At 40.0% G+C, this 22,938-nt stretch overlaps 3 protein-coding genes across 5 annotated transcripts in view; 1 reads left to right on the top strand and 2 right to left on the bottom strand.

The window, feature by feature from the left end:
* The window catches only part of LOC126874980 (putative fatty acyl-CoA reductase CG5065), a 672,215-nt gene that overhangs the window by 532,547 nt on the left and 116,730 nt on the right, over window positions 1-22,938 (bottom strand). Inside the window, exon 1 of one of the 2 annotated variants that reach the window (XM_050637551.1) lies at window positions 18,150-18,160. The exons of the other annotated variant lie outside the window; for it this stretch is intronic. The gene's annotated coding sequence lies outside the window, so the exon portion shown is untranslated. Of the gene's footprint in view, window positions 1-18,149; window positions 18,161-22,938 lie in introns of those variants that run through there. 2 annotated transcript variants of the gene reach the window in all.
* The window catches only part of LOC126874985 (phospholipase B1, membrane-associated-like), a 60,096-nt gene that overhangs the window by 12,274 nt on the left and 24,884 nt on the right, over window positions 1-22,938 (top strand). The window lies entirely within an intron of this gene.
* On the bottom strand, window positions 9,888-10,952 carry LOC126875004 (putative fatty acyl-CoA reductase CG5065). The gene is made up of 3 exons (XM_050637624.1): window positions 10,750-10,952; window positions 10,403-10,657; window positions 9,888-10,331 (listed from the first exon to the last, which is right to left on the bottom strand). Exons 1-3 carry the CDS (start codon window positions 10,923-10,925, stop codon window positions 10,253-10,255), a joined length of 510 nt encoding a protein of 169 aa, XP_050493581.1. The 5' UTR covers window positions 10,926-10,952; the 3' UTR covers window positions 9,888-10,252.

Below are 22,938 nucleotides of genomic sequence, written 5' to 3'. Positions count from 1 at the left end.
ATTCATTTTGTATTACACCGAAGTTGTTGGATTGTGAAAATATATAATAACCTGTTAGTAGTAGCGTTATCTTCAATTTAACTACCCTTATTATCCCAAAAGAAATAAGGGATCGAACGATTCGCGGCGTCGATTAGCAAATCGTAACGGGAATTTACGACTCGTGTCATGATTTCGAGATCGTGTCTCCCGCGAACGTGCGAAAACATATGGGAAGTAATATTATTATAATATACATGGAATCATCGAAATTAACAACTGATTAACAGAACATAAAATCATATAAAATCATTTCGATCTGTTATCAATACATATCGAAAGCAATGGTATCCTTTATCGATATTGATCCTTTTCTAGTCGATACCGAACTAGTACTGTATAAAAAGGATATCGCGCGGAAGCTTCGACATCCTTTTTATACTTCCCGCAAATTTCGATACTCGTTTCATATCCTAATAGCAATAATACTGTATACGCATTCACTCAATATCTAAAGAAGAGCGAAAGACATTTTGATTTTAATATAAAATAAATATTTCACTCTATTTGATAGAAAATAAGAGTCAATTTAGGGATATGCGTGTGAATGAAGAGATATGAATGGTAAGCACAGTTTTTACGGCCTGGAGGCTAAAATAAACTATTTGTTACGACCGTTCGCGGAGAGACGCGGTCGCTAGGAAAACGCGTCAGCGAGAGGCGTAAATTCTCGCTACGATTATGTTAATCGACGCCGCGAAATAGTCGTTCCCCTGTTTCGGTTAGGATAACAGAGGTGGTTTAATGAATGCAACACTGTATTAACAGGTTAACATAGAATAATATATTTTACAATAATATGATGAATATGTTACAGAAATTTGACTCGACTTTGCGATATCTCTAGATAAATTCGTTTGCTCGTCAGATTTGTCCAAGTGTCACGTTAGACTCGTCAGAAGGAACTGAACGCCCTTCGATTATTCCTTTGTCTCATTTGGAAGACGACCCCCACTATGCTCGGGTCACGCCACCGCTCGCGCCTATGATCACGTATGCCTCTTCTTGTGTGAAAAACCTAACGGTCAAAAATCGACGTTTCTAGAGCTCGCTGTTTGGCGACAACTATGTTCTCGTCAATACATTGTATATGATCGGGCGGGCAGATAAGACGGTCTACCTGCGACGTTGTAGGACCGCGAGCGACGGTTAGAAAATACAGCCTGTGGTAAGCCTCGTGGCGTAACACTATTCATATAAATATTTCTCTTATATACGGAAAAAATGTTCTTTTTCTACTGTTAAACAAATATTTCTTTTATAATTAAATCTATATATCTTGTACATTTGAAAAAGCTATTTGTATGTATATTTAAATAGAAAAAGATTGAATCTATTTTTACCATTGGGGTCACGAGCTGATAAGTGTAGAAATAACACGTGCTAATAAGGGAGGAAAGACAAAATTGTAGTTTTCATGATTTAATGAAGAAGATGAAATCGTATTAAAAGGGTAAGAGGAAGAAGTGATTAACCCGAAAAAGTAAAGATACAGAAAGAAAGTGAAAGAAAAGGCAGTCTGTAAGCAAGTTGAAACTGTTCAGAGAAATAAGAAATTAGAGCGATAAACGATTAACGTGAAACGATAAACACAAACGGCAGATCGGTACGATAATACGAGAAAATTAATACGATAAGGAAAGGTAAAACGGTGCCACCTACCGGGTGAAAAGAGAACATACTCAGATGATAACGACGGTAAGTCAGGCAGACAAATAGATAGACACAAAAATGGGCAAGATAAGAAAAGATAAAGTACCTTTATATTTGATTAGCAGTTGTATTTTTCGAGTACTTTAGTGGTATTAGAGAAGGAATGAGAGCGTTCAAGCTTATGGTTGTTTCCGGACTAGTACTGCACAATGCGGCTAGGTACTGAAGATGACACATGCTACCATATACAATATTCTATAAAATTATGGATCCACCCTGTTTGGTTACGCGCTAGCATAGACAAGAACCTATAGTGTTCCACGCTACAAGAACCTATTTAATTGTATGGTTCTACGGAAAAGTTCACATCTATTTGCCTATCCGAGATAGACGAGTATGAGAATAACAATATCGCGCAATAATTCCAGTGGCACGAATATTTTTTCGTCGTCCCATGGAACCACATAAATATTTCTCTTCCTTAGTACGTACTATGAAGATTATTGAAACGAATTCAATGACCTTGCCCGTGAAGACATGTACTGCTGGTACAGTACAGTATCGATGCTACTGGATGTTACCAGAAATTTCTTAGCGGGAGAAAATTGAATGTTTCAATATTGTTTAAGGATGCAATGGTAAAGGTGTAAATTACTCATTTATTAATACTCCGTTATCGATTATGAAGATTTGATCGTCATGTGTAATAAATTTATTTTTAATGCTTTACAATACCTTTAAACACCATACTCTACAATACTATAAGTTCATTCATTATTCATCTCCATTTATTTGGCATTTGTGATGTTCTTTGAAATTTTGTATATTGTACATGAATCATCCAATATCAATGGCATCCAATATCGTATGCGTCGATTACTTTGTGCATAATGCCATCTAAGGGAAAACGTACGATACTAATCGTCGAAATGAAACGAGAGATGCTCTGAAAACTATAAAATAGGAAAGTGATGCAGAAGGTGGAAAAATATTTTTCTAACATTGAAGATACTTTTGCTCTGAAGCATTGATGATACTAAAAAAAAGACATTTATAGGTGGTTTAAGTCACAAATAAAATGTAATTCAACGCAGTTTAATATATTGAACAACATCGCGCCATTTAGTGGGAAAAGTGTTATAGGACTCATAAGTAATTAACACACTGTTACGTTTATGGCAATATCTTACCCTTCGCTGTTTTAATCTTGGAATTAATATTATTCTTTTTACAATATCTACTAGGAAAGATGGATATTAATCCAGATACTGAAAATCACGTTATATCTATCATATAATATGGATATTAAATGAAAGAAATTTTTCAAAGAATATGATATCCAAAGTTTCAAAATCATTGCTTCCAAATGAAGCGATGTACTTTTATCACTATTGTAAATAAAGTCATGTTTAATATGTTTCCTTTTGGGCAACTCTTTTAAAAGGCAATTTATATGAAAATTAATTCGTGTATCGATCAAGTTTGTCCGCGACATAACTCAGTTTATAAGAAACTGAATTTTCGGGTACAGTTTCCTAGTTTCTAGACGAAATAATATTAGTAACGTAATAGGAATTTTCGTCATTTTTGCGTTACTGAAAATAGATTTGATTCCATGTTTGTGTAAGTGACCCCGCCGAGCAGGCGGCCCGTGACGTTCGGGGGAAAGTTAGACGAGTGGTGTGACCAGACCAGACTACTGAGATCAGATCCGGGGCCACCGAGCTGTTAGATCGATCCTGCCAAACTGTGAGGCTTGGAGAGAAAGCGGAGGGCTTCCACTGTCCTTCCGGATGACGCAGGTGCTCGCAGGACATGAAGTATTCGGGGAATACCTGTGTTACGTTTTTGTTTGGTTCGTTTTGGTTGTGTTGCCGTCAATTTTTGAACTTAGATTAAATTGTAGCGTTGTCTGATGTTTAATGCGATTGGCAATTAAACTCCACGTTTTAGCTAACCTGCTACGCGCAGGAGTACTGGCACGGGAGAGGATCAAAGTTGGTGAAAATAAATGTTCGGTTAATCCTATTATATTATTAGACAAATATTCTTCACAACAAATGTTTATTCGTATTCTAATTGGATATTGACAGAATTGTCGTTGAGATTTCGAATACTCGAAGTTACAATCGTCCGCAATATTTTTTTACTCTTATTAATTACAAGATTTCAATTTGATTGATTTTCAATAATTTACAAATTGACAAATATAAACACGTTGATTAACAAAACTGACAAGAACTGGGAAGTAAGGATCAAAGAACTAAAAGCTAAAGAACTAAAGAGCTAAAGAACTTAAGAACTGAGAGCAAAAACTAAGAGCTAAAGGAACTAAGAGCTGAAAAGCTAAGGAACTAAAGAATTGAAAGGCAAAGGAACTGAGAAATTAAGAGCTAAAGGAATTGAGAACTAATCGCTATGAACAAAGAAATTACTCGCCAAGAATTGGGGAACTGATCGCCAAGAACCAAGGAATTAATCACCAAGAACTGAATTATTTTTCTCTCTTCTATGTCGCTATGCTTATCTATATTTAGGTCTACCGTGGAGGGGTCGTCATGTGACGGGTTATTCCGTGGGGGTTGTGAGGCTCGAATTTGGTTTCTATACAAATTGTTAAAGTTTATTTGAATCTCAAATTGAGACGCTCACTCGCGCTATTGGTAGTTTTACTCTACGTTACGGCGCGTGCGCAGCGCGGGACGTGACACCTGAATAAAATCGGAAGAGAGGTAACGTGCACCTGTTAGCACTGCGGTGTGGGCGAGGACACGGCCCAGCACACGTTGGAATTTTGTCCGGCGTGGGAGGCCCCACGTCGTATTCTACGGCTGATGATTGGCGGAAGTTTAGACCCCTCGTCAGTTGTGAAAGCGACACTGAGGGGGCGGCAGGAGCTCGTCACAGTACGCTCATATTGCGAAAGCGTAATGCTCGTAAAGGAACGAACAGAGCGGGAGAGGGTGAGAACATCCCACCCTTGCAGGGTTCCGCGCCGAAGGACGACCCTACGCCGTCCTAGCTGGTCATAGAGGCCGACACGCCGAGGAGGATCTGAACCTCCTCAGACCAGCACGACTGCCCAGGGCATAGCGTAGAGAGGTGTGGTCCCTCCCAATGCCCGAACTAACCAAGGAACGACTCCCTCAGTCAGGAGAAGACACAGAAGTGCGCCGGCAGTAATTTGAAATAGGTCCCTGCCATTCCAGCTGAGCGTCGGGCGGTCCACCGTGGAGTTTTAGTTGGTATAGTTCGATATTACCCGCCGCTTCCAAGCGGGGGGGGGGGGGTGGCTATGAGGATTTCCCCACGTATAAAAAAAATGTTTGAGTAAGTGAAATCACAAAATGAACTTCATCCAGATCGTAATGACCGAATCGTATGACCTAATGAAACATATTTTCTCGGAGCAAATAATCACGATGAGGAAACACTCCCACAATCAGCGCGAAATGAAAGCGAACTTTAAGTACAGGTTCCATCAGACGTTCTATTTCCTTGCAACATTACAGGTAGTTAAAACTTTATTTATTATTGTTTAAAAATTTGTATTTGTTATTATGAAAAAACGAAATCATCCTTAGATATTACTTTTTCGTATTTACTTTTCCAAAATCACTGCTTAATTTAAATTGCAGTTAGCCGTGTTTTGCCTCGGAAATTTAAATTAATTAAACGCACAGTAATTTTAATATACTTTTAAGTTTATTTCTAATCTCTTTATAGTATTGTCATTTTTCGTGATTGATATTTATTTAATCGATACTGTTACGCCCCGAGGTTTACCATAGACCGTATTCGTAACCGTCGCTCGTGGTACTACAGTGTCGCAGACAGATCGTCTTATATGACCGACGAAAAACATACAATGTAGCGACAAGCGCATATTTGTCATCAAGCAGCGAGTTCTAGAAACGTCGATTCTCCTTCGGTCCGTTATTTCATCTCCACAAAGAAGGGGCATACGTGATCATAGGCGCGAACGGTGGCGTGACCCGAGCGTAGTGGGGCTCGTCTCGGAAAAAGAGAAGACAAAGAAAAATATCGAAGGGCAATCAGTATCATTTGAGGATCAAAACGTTATGTATCGAGAGGTTCAGACGAATAAAATTGAAGTCGTTTAGTCTAACGAATATATCCAGAAATATAATAAAGTTGGGTCGAATTGCTAACAAACTAATTGTATAATCGTTAAATAATTTGTGACGTGCTCATTATAATATTAAATATTGATAAATATACAAGTTTATATTAACCCTGTTAATTCAGTGTTAAATTCATTTGAACCACCTCTGCTATCTTAATCGAAACAGGGGAACAACTAATTCGCGGCGTCGATTATCCGAATCGTAACGAGAATTCGCGCCTCTCTGTAACGCGCTTTCCTCGCGATCGCGTTCTCCGCGAACGGTCGTAACAGATACAACAATTATTCAAACATGGCAGATCTATTTATCTCCAATTAATATTTTATCGCCATATTTTTAAGTCATTATATTTAAATAAATAGATTCATTGCCGTAGCTTGGTACAATTGTTAGGATTTGTTGTAATCGCTCGATATAATTCCAGGAACTGAGTATCCTAAATCTTTTATTCTAACCCCTTTAGGTGGTAGGTCTCTCAAAGTTCCCGAGCCGGTTCATCGTTTCAGACCAGGTGACAAAGATGTTATTGCCGCGATGGGCTCTCTTATTTACTCTTATTCTATCGTCTTCTTTTTCTCTCTTCGATCTTTTCTTGCGCAATCCTGGACTTCATTATTTTATTACATAAAGCCTGGAACTTAGTCCAGTGGTCCTCTTTCTTCACCAGTAGCCTGATCAAATTGTCAATTGTTATTGATGTGCCGAGGTGATTCTCCCATTCGGTCCTTTCCCTTATCCACCTGGGGCAGTGGAACAGCGCATGTTCGGCATCGTTACTATCACCATTGCAGTCTTTCCTGATCATCCGTCGGTACATTTAGTGTCTGCCGCCGTAGCAGCTCCAATTACAGGACCATACCTTGGCGAAGTGACCATACCGGACCTGTGCACCCCTAGTTACATCTCCTCTTACCCATTGGCGGGGGGTACACTTTTTTAAGTTCGGAGGCACATGTCGTTTCCAGAATAGTCTGTAAACATTCCCCACGCGCTTCCTCGTCCTCGACCTTTTAATCATAAAATTATGCAAGACGTATCTGTGGTCCGATGCCGACCAGACCTTCGGCAATTTCCCACCTGCATATTTCTTAGCCAATCCCTCGTTGGTACTAATAATGTCGAGGTAACTTTTCCTTCCGTTCTTACAAAATGTATGATCTTCGTTCATCTTGACCGGGACGATCACATTGTTCGCGAACATGTTCAAGAGACTGGTTCCCCTGCCATTTCATTTCATTTACATTTACATGGCCTCCCTATGCGGTTGCCTTTGAGTTAAAATCTCCGGCGATCATCGTTGCTGGTTAACTCCTCTTGGTCGCCTGAATCAAAGTGTCCAACTCCTGTTAAACTGTTCCATATTCACATTGGGGGAGGAATAACCCCAATACAAAACCCCAATACAAAATACGTCCACGCTGACTCCTACGATTCCACATCTAGCGACTAATCTCTGGTTGTTTCCCTCTGAAGAGCGTCACCCACAACGACGCATCGCCCTTATCGTCATTGTACCAATATGTCTGCTGCCTATAAGGCTCCGATATGAATACAACGTCTACTCCAGCTTCGCAGACATACTGGTACATTAATTCGTGTGCAAGCCTCCACCTATTCAAGTTAATTATTGAAATCCTTATCTTCCGCTAGGATTGCCTCTCTTCGTCCTCTCTTTTACTACAGGGCACTCCTGGGACCGGTAATGTGCCTCAGATTATTCCTATTTTCCTTCAGGCAGATAGCACACCTTGGTTCCTTCGTGCACTGGTTTATGGTGTCCCTGTCTTCACATCGGCTGCACAATTCTCTACCAGGGCTCACTACCATACACCTGGCCGCAGTATGCCCCAGCATGCGACACTTATAGCATCTCACTACGTTGCGCAGAATCCTCGCCGACGCAATCGTCAATCCCGTTTTAATCTTGATCGTCGGTCTGTCCCAGGGAGCAGTACTCGCAGACAGCACAACCACCGTCTGCTGGGTTACCCACGGCGTCATGCTTAGGGGCTTCACCTCTATCCATCTCCTCTTCCTTTAAGTTCAGTTCAGTGGATATGTTCTCCGCCAATACTTCAATTCCAAGAGAACAATTTCACCTCCTCTTCTGGTTCACAACGCCCTCTTATTCACTAGAACCTTCTCCATTTCCTCCGCTTTCGCTCCTTTCCTGAGGTTGCTAGTACCTCTGGTCGATCAACTCCGCTTGAGAGTTAATTTCCATTTCGATGTTTTGCCCAGTAATTCCTTGGCACTCTCCCTTTTGCCGACCGGAATCAACGATGCTACTTAGAATCTCTTCTCTGTATCGCAATCGATCGCATGATGCCCGGTCGCTCTTTCCGAGCGAGAGACGGCCTTGGGACCGACCGTTCTCTCCTCGTTCCTCGCCCAGTCGTGTGATGATCGTCGGGGCGACCCTGGGGAGGTACCACTCGTCGAACTGACGGGGCTTGGGGCCCGTTAAGTTAAGAATAGACTATTACAATAGTCCACTACAATAGGACATTATCATGTCCAGTTACGTTGCCGATGTTGTCATATTGTCGTTATTCTGTTTCCATTATCCGTATAATCTTGCCAGGTTCGTATATTGCCTATCATCCAATAACTCCTTTAACCTCACTTTTATTGGCGTCGATGTGTGTACATCATCATATGTGTGTACATTCCTTAATTTTACCAGCTCGCTTACCGCTTCATCATGTATATAATTGCATAAAACTAACATAATTATTTACATCTCTCTCTTATTTAACTGTCATCTTCATCTTGATGTTGTTGTTATGTTACCAATTAACATTAACTTAACTATATACCATTAACGGTATTCAGCAAAACGAAAACAAACAAAATAAAACAAAATGAACAGTCTTAATCTGTTGAGACATTGTTATTAGAGGCTCGTATAATCCCTCACTTTTATTAGTCATAGCTAAATTCTATTTACTTTCCTTTTCGTTCATAATTTGACTTTATATGATTCTGACCCAAATAACCTAATTTAACGACCATTTTAAATAATACTTATCGTTATCTATACTTTATATCCCTTATATACTTAAAAGCTATACTACCAACATTTTGGAAATTAACCATTTATTAATTAATTTATAATTAATTAATTTCTGATAAATGGCTCCTGACGAAAATACTGTCAATAAACCCGGCCCTTCAAACGTACTTTCCAATTATTTATCATGACGCCCAATACTCATATGGTAATAAATACCACATGTGAGTATTATTCTTTCTTAATTTATCAAATTATTCAATATTGAAATATATTCATCAGCTTCTATACTTTCAATATTACAATTACTTAATTTATTTTAGGTTTAAAGGCGACGATGTGTAGTACAACCACCAGTATCATCTATTAAGATTCTATCGTATTGCAACACTATGAGAGTGAGGATATGGATCAGCATAAACTTATACACTATACTTGTACTTATACTTATACCTTTATTTATTTAAATTTTTCTATTACAAATTCATCCACTTGTTCTTCTATCAGTCAACCTCAACATATGTAAACAATTTGTTTACAAGTTTACCTAGCGTAGGAAAATCATAGACGCACTGTGGTGGCCGGACTGTTTCCAGATAAATCGTAATAAAAATAGCCATACTCACATAAAAACAGCGTACACATTACGAATTTATGAGCTGTTAATAAATGTGGCAATACGCTGTCTTGTATGAATCACACAAAATTTCTATTCAAATCATTGATCACTTATATTGCGATATTCACATACATACACATGAAATAAAACCCTACATCCTATGTATATCTAACTTAAATAGAAACCTATCTACTACTTATTATGTGAAATAATATTTTATCCAGCATGAATGCCACATCTAGTTTCTATTTCTTTGACTGTATCATATATTTTAACGCCGATTGGTCAAGCAACTACAAGGTTCATGAGCAAACAACTTGAGAACCAAAGTGAGCCTTTAGAGCAATTGAAGGATTCTTAAAAATGATTTACTTTAGCACTATTATATTTTAAAATATATTTATTTTCTACCATCATTGTTTATTGCTCAGTAGATTTTTCCAATAGTAAATTATTATTGTCAACGAATAACTATCTCGTAACTTTTGTTTGGTGAAGAATGATAGAGGATTTTGTCATTATACCGTTGTCCTTATAATGCAAAAATGTTCATATTCAGTGAGCAGATGAATTGCTTACAGCTCTGAAATCATGTGCGTATAAATAACTGCATTCTTATTAAAATATTATAGAAAAAACAAGCAATGTCATAAATGGATTTATTTAGAAAGGGACGAGTGAAAAGGCAAAATGAAGAGGATATGAGGATGTTGAATCCCTTCTTCATAAGATTGTATTTATATTCCTTTGGTTTAAACAGAAAAAATAAGGTTCGAATAGTCAGTACACGATACGGTATACTATCCATAGTAAGATCATTATACCGGACATTTTAGTGATCTGGTGTATCCAGTACAACCTGAAATAACCGAAAATAAATGAATTTATATTAGTTCCTATTTTTTTATACGAAGATACTTTTATATGCACCTTGATAACCGTTGTCGGGCTGCTGACTTAAACTCTTGTTTCAGAATAAATTTCCTAACTCCCATTTGGTAAATTGCAACATACTTCTCCCAATTCATAGCCCGTAAATCTAGTTTGACCATATCGCCGTCGTTCAACATTTTCACTTTTCTCACTAAGTCAGAACAGTTATCCCTTTGGAAAGTCCATTCGTGCATGACGAAATATGCTGCCATTGTAAACAGCTTATTGCCATTTAGGAGAAGTTTCATCATTCTGAAATACCAGTTTTACTTTTATTATAGATGAAGACAGAGATTTCCCCAGAAACATTATTCTCGTTGCATGAGAATCGATAGAATACTCACATTGGTTTACTACCTCGGAGTCTTAAAAATATATCTATGACGAACGCAGGCAAAACATGCGGAATTATACTCCGAACCTGGTAAATATATCTATTAGCTATCATTGGACAACCCGGGTACCATAGCGTATCGTTCAGTGGCGTTTCTGTGCTACATTTCACAATGGCATCTCTCATCTGACCCCATCTTGCCAATTGAAACAATTACATTGTATTATTAATTAATTGAAATACGCTTAAAGTAAAGTTTATTGTTATCCGAGTATCTCAGCAAATATTATGCAATCTAAATAAGTATTACATTACATCACTATCTTCCTAAATTAACGTATTGAGATCAAAATTGGACTTTCGTATTCTACGTTTGTGTGCGCTTCCATTGTTCACCTTACTTAAATAAACTGAAACTTACGGAATACTCTAACAATCGAATTACATTAGTAGAAAAAAATTCGTAATAAAAATTACTTAAAAGGGCATGCGTTACTCGTGCAGTTGTAAACTTTAACTTCATGATCTCTATGTAACGTGACATGCCATGCAGTACATATTATCATGTCGACTACGAAATCCACAGGCACTACATCCAATCTTGCATCTCTCCTACCTTGTATCGCTGTTGCACATCCTCTGCTGATTAGCAGAAAGGTACCTGGTAACATAAAATTGGAATAATTTAGAAACTATTTGTGATTTGTGATTAGCAGAAATGCAGCACTCGCAATTGTATTATAGTTCAAAACAAATTTGAACTATAATAATGATAATCTAGTGGAAAGCCTTTCATCTAGCCTCTCACAAACTAAGCAATTAACTCCAATCTTGTGAAATGTAAGGGATATTGAATTACTATTGAAAAATATCTATTAAAATACCTGTAAATCCAGAAATATTCTCTATCCAACCAGGACATGGTTCTTCCAGAGAAGCACCAATTATGCTTGGCCGCACTATCGCAACTGGTAGACCTTTGCACTTGCTTGCTACAATCTGCTCTGCTAAATTCTTACTGAATGTGTATGTGTTTGGATAAGTTTTTAAAATCTTTTTTTCTATTTCGATGATGGACGTTTTGTCGAATTGGTCACATATATCGATCACCTCCGAAGGTTTCAAGCTCGTACTGCAAAGTCGATAATAAGTGAACATATTATTCACGTTATAATTATGAATATAATATTCGTAAATCATGGAACAACGTTTACGTATAACTTATTCTTACGTATAAACTTTTTCCCCAATCTCATGTAGATTAGCATTACTAAAAGCTGTGCTGACGTGGACGAAGCTAATTGGATGCTTTAGTTCGTTCCAAAGTTCGATGATACGATCTGTACCTTTCGTATTCACATTAACAGCCACGTGTAATGGCTCGTTGAATCTCACAGTGGCCGCGGCGTGAAACACTATATTTACTTTCTCTGACAACATACTTCTATCTTCTCGCGAAAGACCTAAATCTGGCAGACTCACGTCACCATTTACGGGATAAACCTTGTTCAAAGCTGAAGGGTGTTTTGCTTTGATGTCATCGTAAATCTGAAGACGAAAAATTACCAACTCAATTCCAGAAAAGAAAGTTAATCAATTTGGCTCCTGACAGCCTTAAATATTGAATGGAACAAGTATATATTTACGAACGGGATCATCTATGAGCTTCTTAAATCGTTGTTCTATCGTTTCGGTAGTTTTTGGACGAATTAGTATAAAAATGGCAGCGATGCGTGTACGCAGTGATGCATCAGTTTTTCCAGTAGACCTACTCCCACGAATCCGGTCGCTCCAATCACAAGGTTCCTACTATCGGCGTTGAATTCCATGGGAGCGAGTTTGTCTTATTCAATCCTTCATTGGTCCCATTTTCATTCGTTTCTTTATTGATTGCATCCATGTTTCAGGATCTTCGCACTTTCTGTCCCAATATTTGCCACAGAGTAACAAATAGTAAGTGGTAAAACTTTTAAGATAATGTACAAAATTTGTTATAGCTGAGATTTTTTTACATATTATTTTCCAAAGAAATCTACAGTTAATCTTCACAAAGAGAAACATAATCCACCAATAATGGTTTCGTTTTCCACGAACCAAAAAATTGCGTTATGTCAATGGCGCTTCCATTGTAATTTAAAAAATATTTCTCCTACTTGGTAGACTTTAATTTAAAAAAAAGCGAGAAGTTGAAAGAACTATTCAAGCATTAAATTCAATTTTTCATGTGGCTGTACATTAATTTGTATTATTACACATTACTCCATAAAAGTATAATTAATACTTCGAGTTTAACTTTATTCGAGTCAAGCATTTTCCAATTTCCTTTGACTTTTTCATTTCATATTTTATGTGCATGTATATGAATATTGTAATATGTAGTAATCAGTAATTTGCGTGGAAAATGTGCGTGGTCGTACGAGACAGTGTTCGCCCACATTTAGTAGCACCTCCAGAATACTTAATACGTATGTGATTTTTCTGTGCACCCATGGACGAGACGGTTGCGGTGTGTATGTGAAATCAATATAAACATTGTTTATATATGCTGTTATTCATTAATTATTTATGGAGTCAAAAGGAAGCATATTTCCGATAAGTCGTTAAAGATTTCAGTGAGTAAACATCAATAAATAACAATGAGTATAATCTATAATCGATGATTATTCGCGTTCGTGTAAAAAACAAAGCGCAATTTTGTTGTTCTCCATTTTCACCTTAATTTAGCTTCAAGATACTGCAACCGAACAACCTATAAAAGTACCTAACCCCCTGTCCCGATTTATCCGAGCACCAATTATTCGATTACCCTAATACCGGAACAATCTATTATCCGAACATAATATTTCCTTATAACGAATGCCCCTTTTGTTTGAAATATGTACTGCATACATATTTTATTAGCGTTCATGTGCAATGTATTCTAACGTATTCTTTCCTTTATTCGGTTCAATAAATTCTGATTATAAGACTTTAGTATGAAACTTATAGTGCTCTAGCCATCGAAACAAAATAAAAGAAAAACTCGAAAGTGGTGTCAATGGAGTAGAATTTATAAATATACATGGTGTTGCGAATGGCCACATGACATACGTTGTTGTACTGATATAATGAACTGGCTTCATTGCGAAACAGCTAATGAAATGATAAAAAGTGCCTTTTGAAACGTATGTATTCGAGAAATGGCCTCAATGACTAAGAGTACAAAAAGATTGTAGCTCGTTGCAGTTAATTATGTTGAAAGAATTATGTGACTTAGCAGCCAAGAAGATATGAAATACATATACACTTAAAAGAATTGTCATTCAATCGTAATCTATGTTTCAATAAACGAAATTTCATATCAACGTGATTGTTCCATTGTCCGGACTGTGCTGCCTCCCTGTTAATTCGGATACGGGAGGCTCCACTGTATTTCAGATTACCTAGTTGAAATTTTACTGTCATTGCAAACTGATGAGCAAGGTGTGATAATGTAAATGAGCACAGCGGCCAATGAAATCAACCAAAACATAAAATTTTTACAAATTAGGTGTCTCGTATTATATTTATATCTTTATTATTATATCATATACCCTGTAATGTAATTATGTACGAATGTACGTATTTATTGCTATGTATGTATCTGTTATTGTATACATGTATATCTGTATTGCTTTGCAAAATGTAAAATATAAAATAAATGTTTGGGAATTCAAAAATTTCATTTAAACTATTGTAGTAATTAATGATCCGATGATATTTTTGGCATATATGACATTGATAATAATGAATGACATTAATGAAACACTCAACTGAATACAAAATAACAAGCAATCGCCTGTTACCTGATACTGTTTCCACTGCGTATTATTTCGAACAAAAATGCGACTTCACGGTAATAGATACCGATACGTTTGTCACAGTACTGCAACGATATTCGATGTGATACTCTAAATATACTTTTAGTAACATACCCTACTACTGAAACTGGATAATGTTATGCATGAATGATTCGATTTATATATTTATCTCCAAAACCAAACAAGAAATAGCCTTGAATAAGCTTTGATCGTGAAAGATCGACGGGAATTGACTTTTTATCCCTGACTGCTTCCACCGCTTGCATTTTAATGACATTTGCATGACATACAACTTCTTATCGATCAAGACAAAGGTTGCATTACAAATACCATTTCTGATGATTACGGATGATCTGTTGTAGTGGAGTTAAATAGCACTAACTCAGAAGCAGTGTAAAACGTATACATATAGTGCATAACCTTAATAAAATTATGGTATAACATCACTTATTATGAAATATTTAACAAATGAAAGATATATATGTCGGAGATAATCCCCTAACATTGTAATCTAGAGTCTACTATAGCTGTAATTAAACAATCGTAATTATTCAATCTGTTACGACCGTTCGCGGAGAGATGCGGTCGCGAGGAAAACGCGTCAGCGAGAGGCGTAAATTCTCGCTACGGCGATGCGGCCGAAGGCCCGTTGCCTGGCTGGAACGTCGTCTCCCTTGTAGTCTAGATCGCCGTTTTCCTCGTCGATGCCGAGCGATTTCCAGGTGAAATTCACGACCCAAGAAGTGTCGTGAATCTTGCTTCTGGAAGTGTCGTTAAACACCTCGGCCCAGGAAGTATCGTCGAAGGGAACGTCAGTGATGCTTGGTGAAGTTTCATCAAGCGCGGTGCGGCGGTTTGAGGTTGATTGGGAGGCTGGACTCCCCCCGATGACCCGCTCGAATCGCATTCTCTTAGTGATGATTCTTGGTAGAGGAGAAGCGTTGGGCGTCGTGATTTGGACTTGTTTTGCCATTGGAGAGTGTGGTAACGTCGTTGCAGCCAAGGGTGACTTCAGGGAGAAGTCCGTGACACGCGACTTGTTCGGTGTGGCGCTCTGTGAACTCAGTAGAGAATCGTTGGGATCAGATAGAATGTTCTGTAACAAATTGTGGGAGATTAAGCTCGGAAACGATTTGTCGTCTGGTGAGACCCTCTCTTTCTTCAGGTCCAAAGGCTCGTTGAAGCTTGTCAAATTCAAGGTGATTAGTAGCGTTGAATCCGATTGTTCAGTTCCTGCCGATGCTAATGTGGCTGTCGTCAGGCCGTGTTTAGGTAACGCGTTGCGAGTGTGATACGATGAGTTGCGAATGGGAAGAGTTTTCTGATTTAAGGCGCTCGGCAGCGTTGTATCAGATTGTTGAGATAATGAGGACGCGAACTTGGTTGTCGTCAAGTCGCGTGTAGGTGACACACTGCTAGTATTGTGCAATGAATTGCGCGTGACTCGCGGCGAGGTCGGCGTTCGAGTCGATGCGATCTTCTCCGTCGGCGGAGTTTGAATGACGTTGCGTGTTTTATTTAAGTCATTGTTACTTCCCTTATCCGTGGGCCCTTGTGGCAATGGCGAAGGTGGCGTCTTCGCATTGTGTCCAGGAAAATGATTCTCCGGTAATTTAAGCGAAGCAGACTCGCGACCGGCAGCTGATTCGTCGTTTGTCGATTGTGACGTCGTAGTTAGTCGTAGGTTGCTCAGTTGAGTAATTACTCGGAGTTCTAATTTCTCGTACTCGTCGGCTATTTCGAGGCCGCGCTCGATCTCTTCCTCATCTATGCTTACAATCTCGTTTTGGATGGCGCGGAGCTCCGTCTCGTATGTGTCCAGACGATTTTTGATTTGAATTAGCTCGTTCTCTCGCGGACAGCCGGATTGTTCAATTTCGTCCAGTTTTTTCGATAAGCGTGTAAAGTGGCCGATGCAATAATCCCGGCGTCGACGCAAGGCGGTAAGTTCGTTACCGGTGGCCATTATTTGTTAGATAATTGAGAGTGGATGGTTATAACTTACTTCTGTTGAAGATTGTCCAGTTGCGGCAGGAGGTTGCGTGGTTGCGTTTTAACCACCGAATTATACCTCTTCAAGGGTGACGATCCTTGACGTTACTGACCTCGCTGGGGGGGTAACGCTTCCGCTGCTGGTTATGTTGGATTCACGTGGCACTTGACGCGTGATGCGGCTTTGAGGATCGAATGATTCGACCGGTTACGTGTCCACACTTATCACTTGTCACTGAATCCGGCTCGAAAGATCGAATGTTTCGACCGGATGGGTGACAAAACTTTCCACTGCCACTGATAATCCGGCTCGAAGAACCAAATGTTACGACCGTTCGCGGAGAGACGCGTTCGCGAGGAAAACGCGTCAGCGAGAGGCGTAAATTCTCGCTACGATTCGGTGAATCGACGCCGCGAAGTAGTCGTTCCCCTGTTTCGGTTGGGATAACAGAGGTGGTTGATATGAATATGACACAGTAGTAAGTTATATTTCACCGTTTATTCCACAACTTATAACGAGGATAGTTACACTGGTGCGTATGTACGAGATGAGTGACTGACTGATCTGCGGGTGTGTATACCCGCTCGAAGGATGTTGACAGTTCGAAGGATGCAAAAACAGTACTCTTGGAAGACGATGCTGTCTCGGAGGAGAGCTAAGGATGAGTGTGTCTAGCGCACGGGACCATCGGATTTGTTGGTGCCGATGTTATTTAGGAGAGTGAGGGAATAGGCTTCGTTTTTAATTGGTTAAACGAAGGGTCTTAACCGCCCTCGAGGAAAGTTGCAGCGTACGTGACGAAAACTAACTTTCCCCTTTTCGCCGTGGTAGACAATAGTCTCTAGAAATTCCTCCGAACCAGATGTTTGTTTCGTTTGAAGGACCTTTTCTAGGAAACCTATGTGATTTATGGAAGGTCCTTGAATCTATGGAGGATACGTTGGGAGTATCCGAAGACATCTGGTTGCCATATTGCCTGCGGTGTGTGACCTCGGCTAGGTAGAGTGTTACGCGACGTAACACAATCCGATTGTAATTGTTCGAGATTAGTGACAGTGAGCTTTGGCTCGAGGCGACAGTGATAGTATGACCCTCATTAAAGGAAATACCCATAGAGGTACCTGACAGTAAAACATTTTTTTTCTTTTTTTATATTTATTAAAATTTACAATCAATTCTCGCATTGAGAATTTTCAGTAATTTTTCTGGCGTGGTGCAGTGACATGGCTGTTTATTTATAATAAGTTAATACTTATTATAGATAAGTATAACTCATAAGTATTATAAGTAAGTGAATGTGCTTAATTTGGATAACTAAATGAATCTAGCGTTTAGGTCTAGCGGGTAGTGCCTCTTCAGCCTGCGAATCTGGTCCGTCGTATCAAGTAGTCCAGTGATTAGGGGGTTTCGGTGTCTGTTGGCTCTTTTGCTATATCTGTCGCTATATTTTGCTGTTTCCTCTTTGACTGTGGGTATCTTGAGGTCGCGATGGATGGTTTCGTTGGTAACATACCAAGGTGCGTCTATTAAGGATCATAGCGTTTTCGATTGGAAGCGTTGTAGTATTTCGATGTTGGAGTTACTTGCTGTTCCCCATAGTTGGATTCCGTAGGTCCAGACAGGTTTTATGACGGTCTTGTAGAGGGTAATTTTATTCTGTATGTTTAGTTTGGAGCGTCGGCCCGAGAGCCAAGAGAGTTTTTTTAGTTTGTCCTTTAGTTGCTTCGTTTTATCTGAGATGTGTTTTTTCCACGTTAGTCTCTTGTCCAGGGTCATGCCCATGTATCGGGCTGAGTCCCTGCTAGGAACTGTTGCATTGTTGATGGTGACCTGGGGGCAGGTTTGTTTTCGGAGCGTGAAGGTTACATGTGAGGATTTCTTTTCGTTGATTTTGAAGCCCCATTTGTGAAACCACTTTTCCATGGAGTCGAGACTTCGCTGGAGAGTGGATGAGGCTATTACCGGGTCTGCGTGGGTAGCTAATAGCGCTGTGTCGTCTGCAAATGTCGCTATTGTTATATCGTTTGATATAGGTAGGTCGGCAGTATAGATGGAGTACAGTAGGAGACCGAGGACACTACCTGGGGGTATGCCGGATTCTATTGGGAATGTTGCGGAAGTGGCGTCTAGGCATTTAACCATGAATTGTCTAGTGGTTAGGTAGGATTTTAGGATGGAGTAGTAGGGGTGAGTTGGGATATTTTTAAGCTTGTATAGTAGCCCTTCATGCCATACTTTGTCGAATGCCTGTTGGATGTCTAGGAAAACCGCTGAGCAATATTTTTTCTTTTCGAGTGTCTGGCTGATCGTATGGGTTATGCGGTGGATTGGTTCTACTGTTGAATGATGTTTTCGGAAGCCGAATTGGTGATCTGGGAGTGTTTTCAAGTTCTCTAGGAGTGGAAGGAGTCGGTTCGTGAGCATCTTCTCGAATAGTTTGGACAGGGTAGGTAAAAGACTGATTGGGCGATAGGAGCTTGTTTCGTATATCTGTTTACCGGGTTTAGGGATGAGGGTAATCAATGAGATTTTCCAGGCCTTAGGATAGTGTTCAAGGCGACGGATAGCATTAAAAATCGATGTGATGAGTGCTATCCCTTTTATGGGAAGTTCCTTGATTGCTTTATTGCCTATTAGGTCGTGTCCTGCAGCTTTCTTGGGGTATAGGCGACTGATCGTTTCTATAGTCTCTGCAGAAGTGAAGGGTTCGATAGGAGGGGTCATTTGGAAGGGGGTGTGCAAGTATTCAGTAACGTCTGCGGCAGCTTTGGGGAAATGGGGTTTGAATACTTTTGACAAGTATTTAGCAAACAGGTCGGCTTTTTCTATAGAGCTTCGCGCTCATCCACCTTGCGGACGGCGGATCGGTGGGATTATTTGTGTGGGGCGTGTGAGTTTCCTGGAGGCCTTCCATAATAAGTAGTTGGAGTCGGCTGTAGGGGATAAGCTGGAGAGATATTTTTGGAAACAGTCGTTTTTATAATTTTTTAAGGTTTTGGATAGCTTTCTAGTTGCGTTGTTTAGTTTGCGTTTGTCATTCGGTATTCTATGGGTCTGCCATACTCTTCTTAGTCTACGTTTTTCTGCTATTTTTTTTAGTATGTATTGGGGATATTCTTGTTTGCTGATCGACGTCTTTTTCGGTGTGGAGAGGCGGATTGCGTTTATTATGCTCGTGTTTAGGTATTCCGTGGCTGCTTCGATTTCTTCCTTTGTTTTTAGTGGAGTTAGGGCTGAGGTTGAGTGTGTAAAGACTTCTCTGAAGAGCTGCCAGTTGGTGTGTTGGTTGTGAATGGAGCCATTAGGTGTATTCTCGATGATTGTTGAACTGACTGTTGCTATCACGGGAGAATGATCAGAGGAGAGATCAGCCGAGGAGTAGATCTGGACGTGTCTTGATGGGATATTTTTAGTTAGGAAGAAGTCGAGAAGGTCGGGTATTTTGTTGGTGTCAGTGGGCCAGTATGTGGGTTCATATGTGGTGAGGTAGTTGAGGTTGTTGTTTATTATGCTGTTTAAGAGGTTTTTGCCTCTTGCTGTAACCAGTCTGCTGCCTCATTGGATGTCCTTGGCGTTATAGTCTCCTCCAGCTATGAATCTATTGCCCAGGGTGTCCAGGAAGTTATCAAGGTCTTCTTTGGCGATGGAGTGTCTGGGAGGGCAGTATACTGCTGAAGTGGTGATTGTGCCATGACAGTCTTCTATTGCTACGTTTGTTGCTTGGAGGTAATCTTTCTGGAATGATGGAAGTTCGTAGTGCTTAATACTTGCTTTGATTATTATTCCGGTGCCACCGTGGGCCTTTCCGCTGGGGTGTTGGGTATGGTAGAATTTGTAACCATTTATTTTCAGGTAGTTTTTGTCGGTGAAGTGGATTTCCGATACGAGCATTACGTCGATTTGCTGGTGTTTTAGGTTCTAGTTCAAGTTTGTGTTGCGCTAGACCGTTGGCGTTCCAAAGAGCTATGCGCCTTGGTTTTATTTTGCGTCGGGACGTATTAATTTATCCAGGATGAGTGTTAGTAGCGATAGCAAATTATTTATTTGCTCTGATTGTTTCTCTATTAGCTTTTCAAGCCTAGAGGAGTTGTCTGTGTTAGGTGGGTTGGGGACACTATTTTGGGGAAGATTCCTTTGGCTATTCGGGTTATTTTGGATGCCTTGTACTGCTTGGGCATAAGAGGTTAAGGTGGTGATGAATTTGGTAGGACTGGGTGTTTTTTTGGTTGAGGGGATTGGGGTAGTCGTGAATTTCGGCGGACTGGGTGTTTGGTTGGTTACCTCTTTTGCTCTGAGTTTAGGGTACCTGTTTGTGTATAGAGTTTTATAGGCTGAGCAGCCTTTATAGTTGGCAGGATTGTCACCTTGACAGTGGATGCATTTCGCTGGGGTTCCCGGTGATTTAGCGCACTGGTCAGTGGAGTGAGTGCCTGCACATTTAACGCAGCGGAAAGTATGGTTGCAGTATTTCTGCGTATGACCGTACCTTTGGCACCTTTTGCATTGCACTATTTCTTTTTTCACAAGCGGTGGTTCGAATTTTACTATTGCGTTCATTAGGCAACTGATATTGTAGATTTCCTTATTGTTAGGCTTTTGTTTTATATCTATGAAAAATAAGGATAACGGGTCTTTCGAGACTCTATGCCTTATATTACTTACGTTGATGACTTCGTGGCCGAGTTTTGAGAGTTCGTATTTGAGTTCGTCTATGTCTGATGAGTGGTGGATGTTTCGTCGGACCACCCGGAAAGGCCTTTCCTGTTTGAGTTGGTAGGTGTGGAAGTTGGCGTTCAGGGTCCTAAGTATCTTGGTGAGTTTTCTGTAAGCTTCTGGGTTCCTCGGCAGTATTTTTACTTTGTTGTTATTTATCTTTAGGTTGTAGTCCTCCTTGGAGATATCTCTCTCTAAGGACTTGATCATTGTCTGTATGTCGATGACATCGTCCACAAATATTTGTGGGGGAGGGGGTATTCTCTGTGATTGTTGGTTTGGCGGTGGGTCTGCGATTTCCATGGCGTCGTTAGTGGATTGCAGTACGGCGAACCTGTTGTGCGCGTTTATTTGTATCGTTGATTGTTCGTTCCGGGTGTCGATTGTGTATGGTTTTGCTGTTCCTATTTTCCGTTTCTTGGTAATATCAGCGTCGTTGGTGCGGAGAGTTCTGCTACACTTCTGCCACGGGGGAGGTAGCGCGGGGTAGTTGCGAGTCTGCTCCGGAGACCCTGGTCGCGATTGCTGGGCCATCATCGAGCTAGTTTATTCAATATGAATAACTAGTCGTGAGGCTATGAGGCTAGCATTCGAGTTGGGATTAGGTGCGTGGGATTTTCTTCTCCCGAAAGAATAGCAAACACTTGGCTGTGTTCACTTTCGACGGTTGGGCGACACGTGTTGTTTTCGGACTACACTGGAGACACGTCTGCACGCTTCGGCACTCCACAGCGAACTGGTCTTTAGAAATGATTCGGAAAACAGTGTTTTTTGGGTCTGAAGGACCTTAGCTAGCAAATTACTGGGATTTATGATGGGTCCTTAAGAATATTGCGGGTACGCAGCAAGGATGAGCGGACATCTGTTTCCCGTCTGGCCCGCGGTGTGTGGCCTGGTCTAGGTACAGTGTTGCCCGACGCAACATACTCCATGATAAGACACGACAGACCGAACGCCAGTCAAGGAGGAGGAACAGCAATCCTCAAAACAACCCCATAAAACACAAAACAATTCTAAATGACAAAATAACAAGTTTCAAAATCCTAGAAACAACGATCATAAAAATAAGCAATAAGGAAAACTTGTTTATCACTGTAGCCTACGCAACCCTCGGAAACCAGAAAGAATTTAGCGACGAATTCAATAAACTTTGCGAACTCTTACAGCTCAATAAACCGTAGAACTACTATATAATAGCAGGCGACTTTAACGCAAAACATACGAGCTGGAAAAACGAAATAAACAACACGAGAGGCAACTTCATTAGAAACTGGCTAGACAATAAAAGCATCCACTACAAAACAAACTTATACACCTCCGAGCTACCCTCTTGTCAGAAGGAGGCTCACACCTGGACATATGCCTAGCAGATGCGCGACTAAAATTTCAAAACCTACGTTCAAATAACACTGTCACAAAGCCGAAATAAACCAACAAGTGAAGTACAGGACTGCTCAAATACAAACGAAATAGAGATGGAAATCATACACAAAGACGACGAAAAGGACAACATCAACAAGGATCTACCACAATATAACGAAAGCTGGAAGACTGTAACTCCCAGAAAAGAAAGAAAAATAAACACAAACACAAACGATAGGAGGACCACAGAAACAGAAAGACAACAATGGCTACAAGAAATTCCTAGACAAAA

Source organism: Bombus huntii, chromosome 17, assembly GCF_024542735.1.
Source record: "Bombus huntii isolate Logan2020A chromosome 17, iyBomHunt1.1, whole genome shotgun sequence".
NCBI lineage: Eukaryota > Metazoa > Arthropoda > Insecta > Hymenoptera > Apidae > Bombus > Bombus huntii.
Note: the sequence above shows the minus strand (reverse complement) of the source record. Positions and strands in the feature narration are given on the sequence as shown.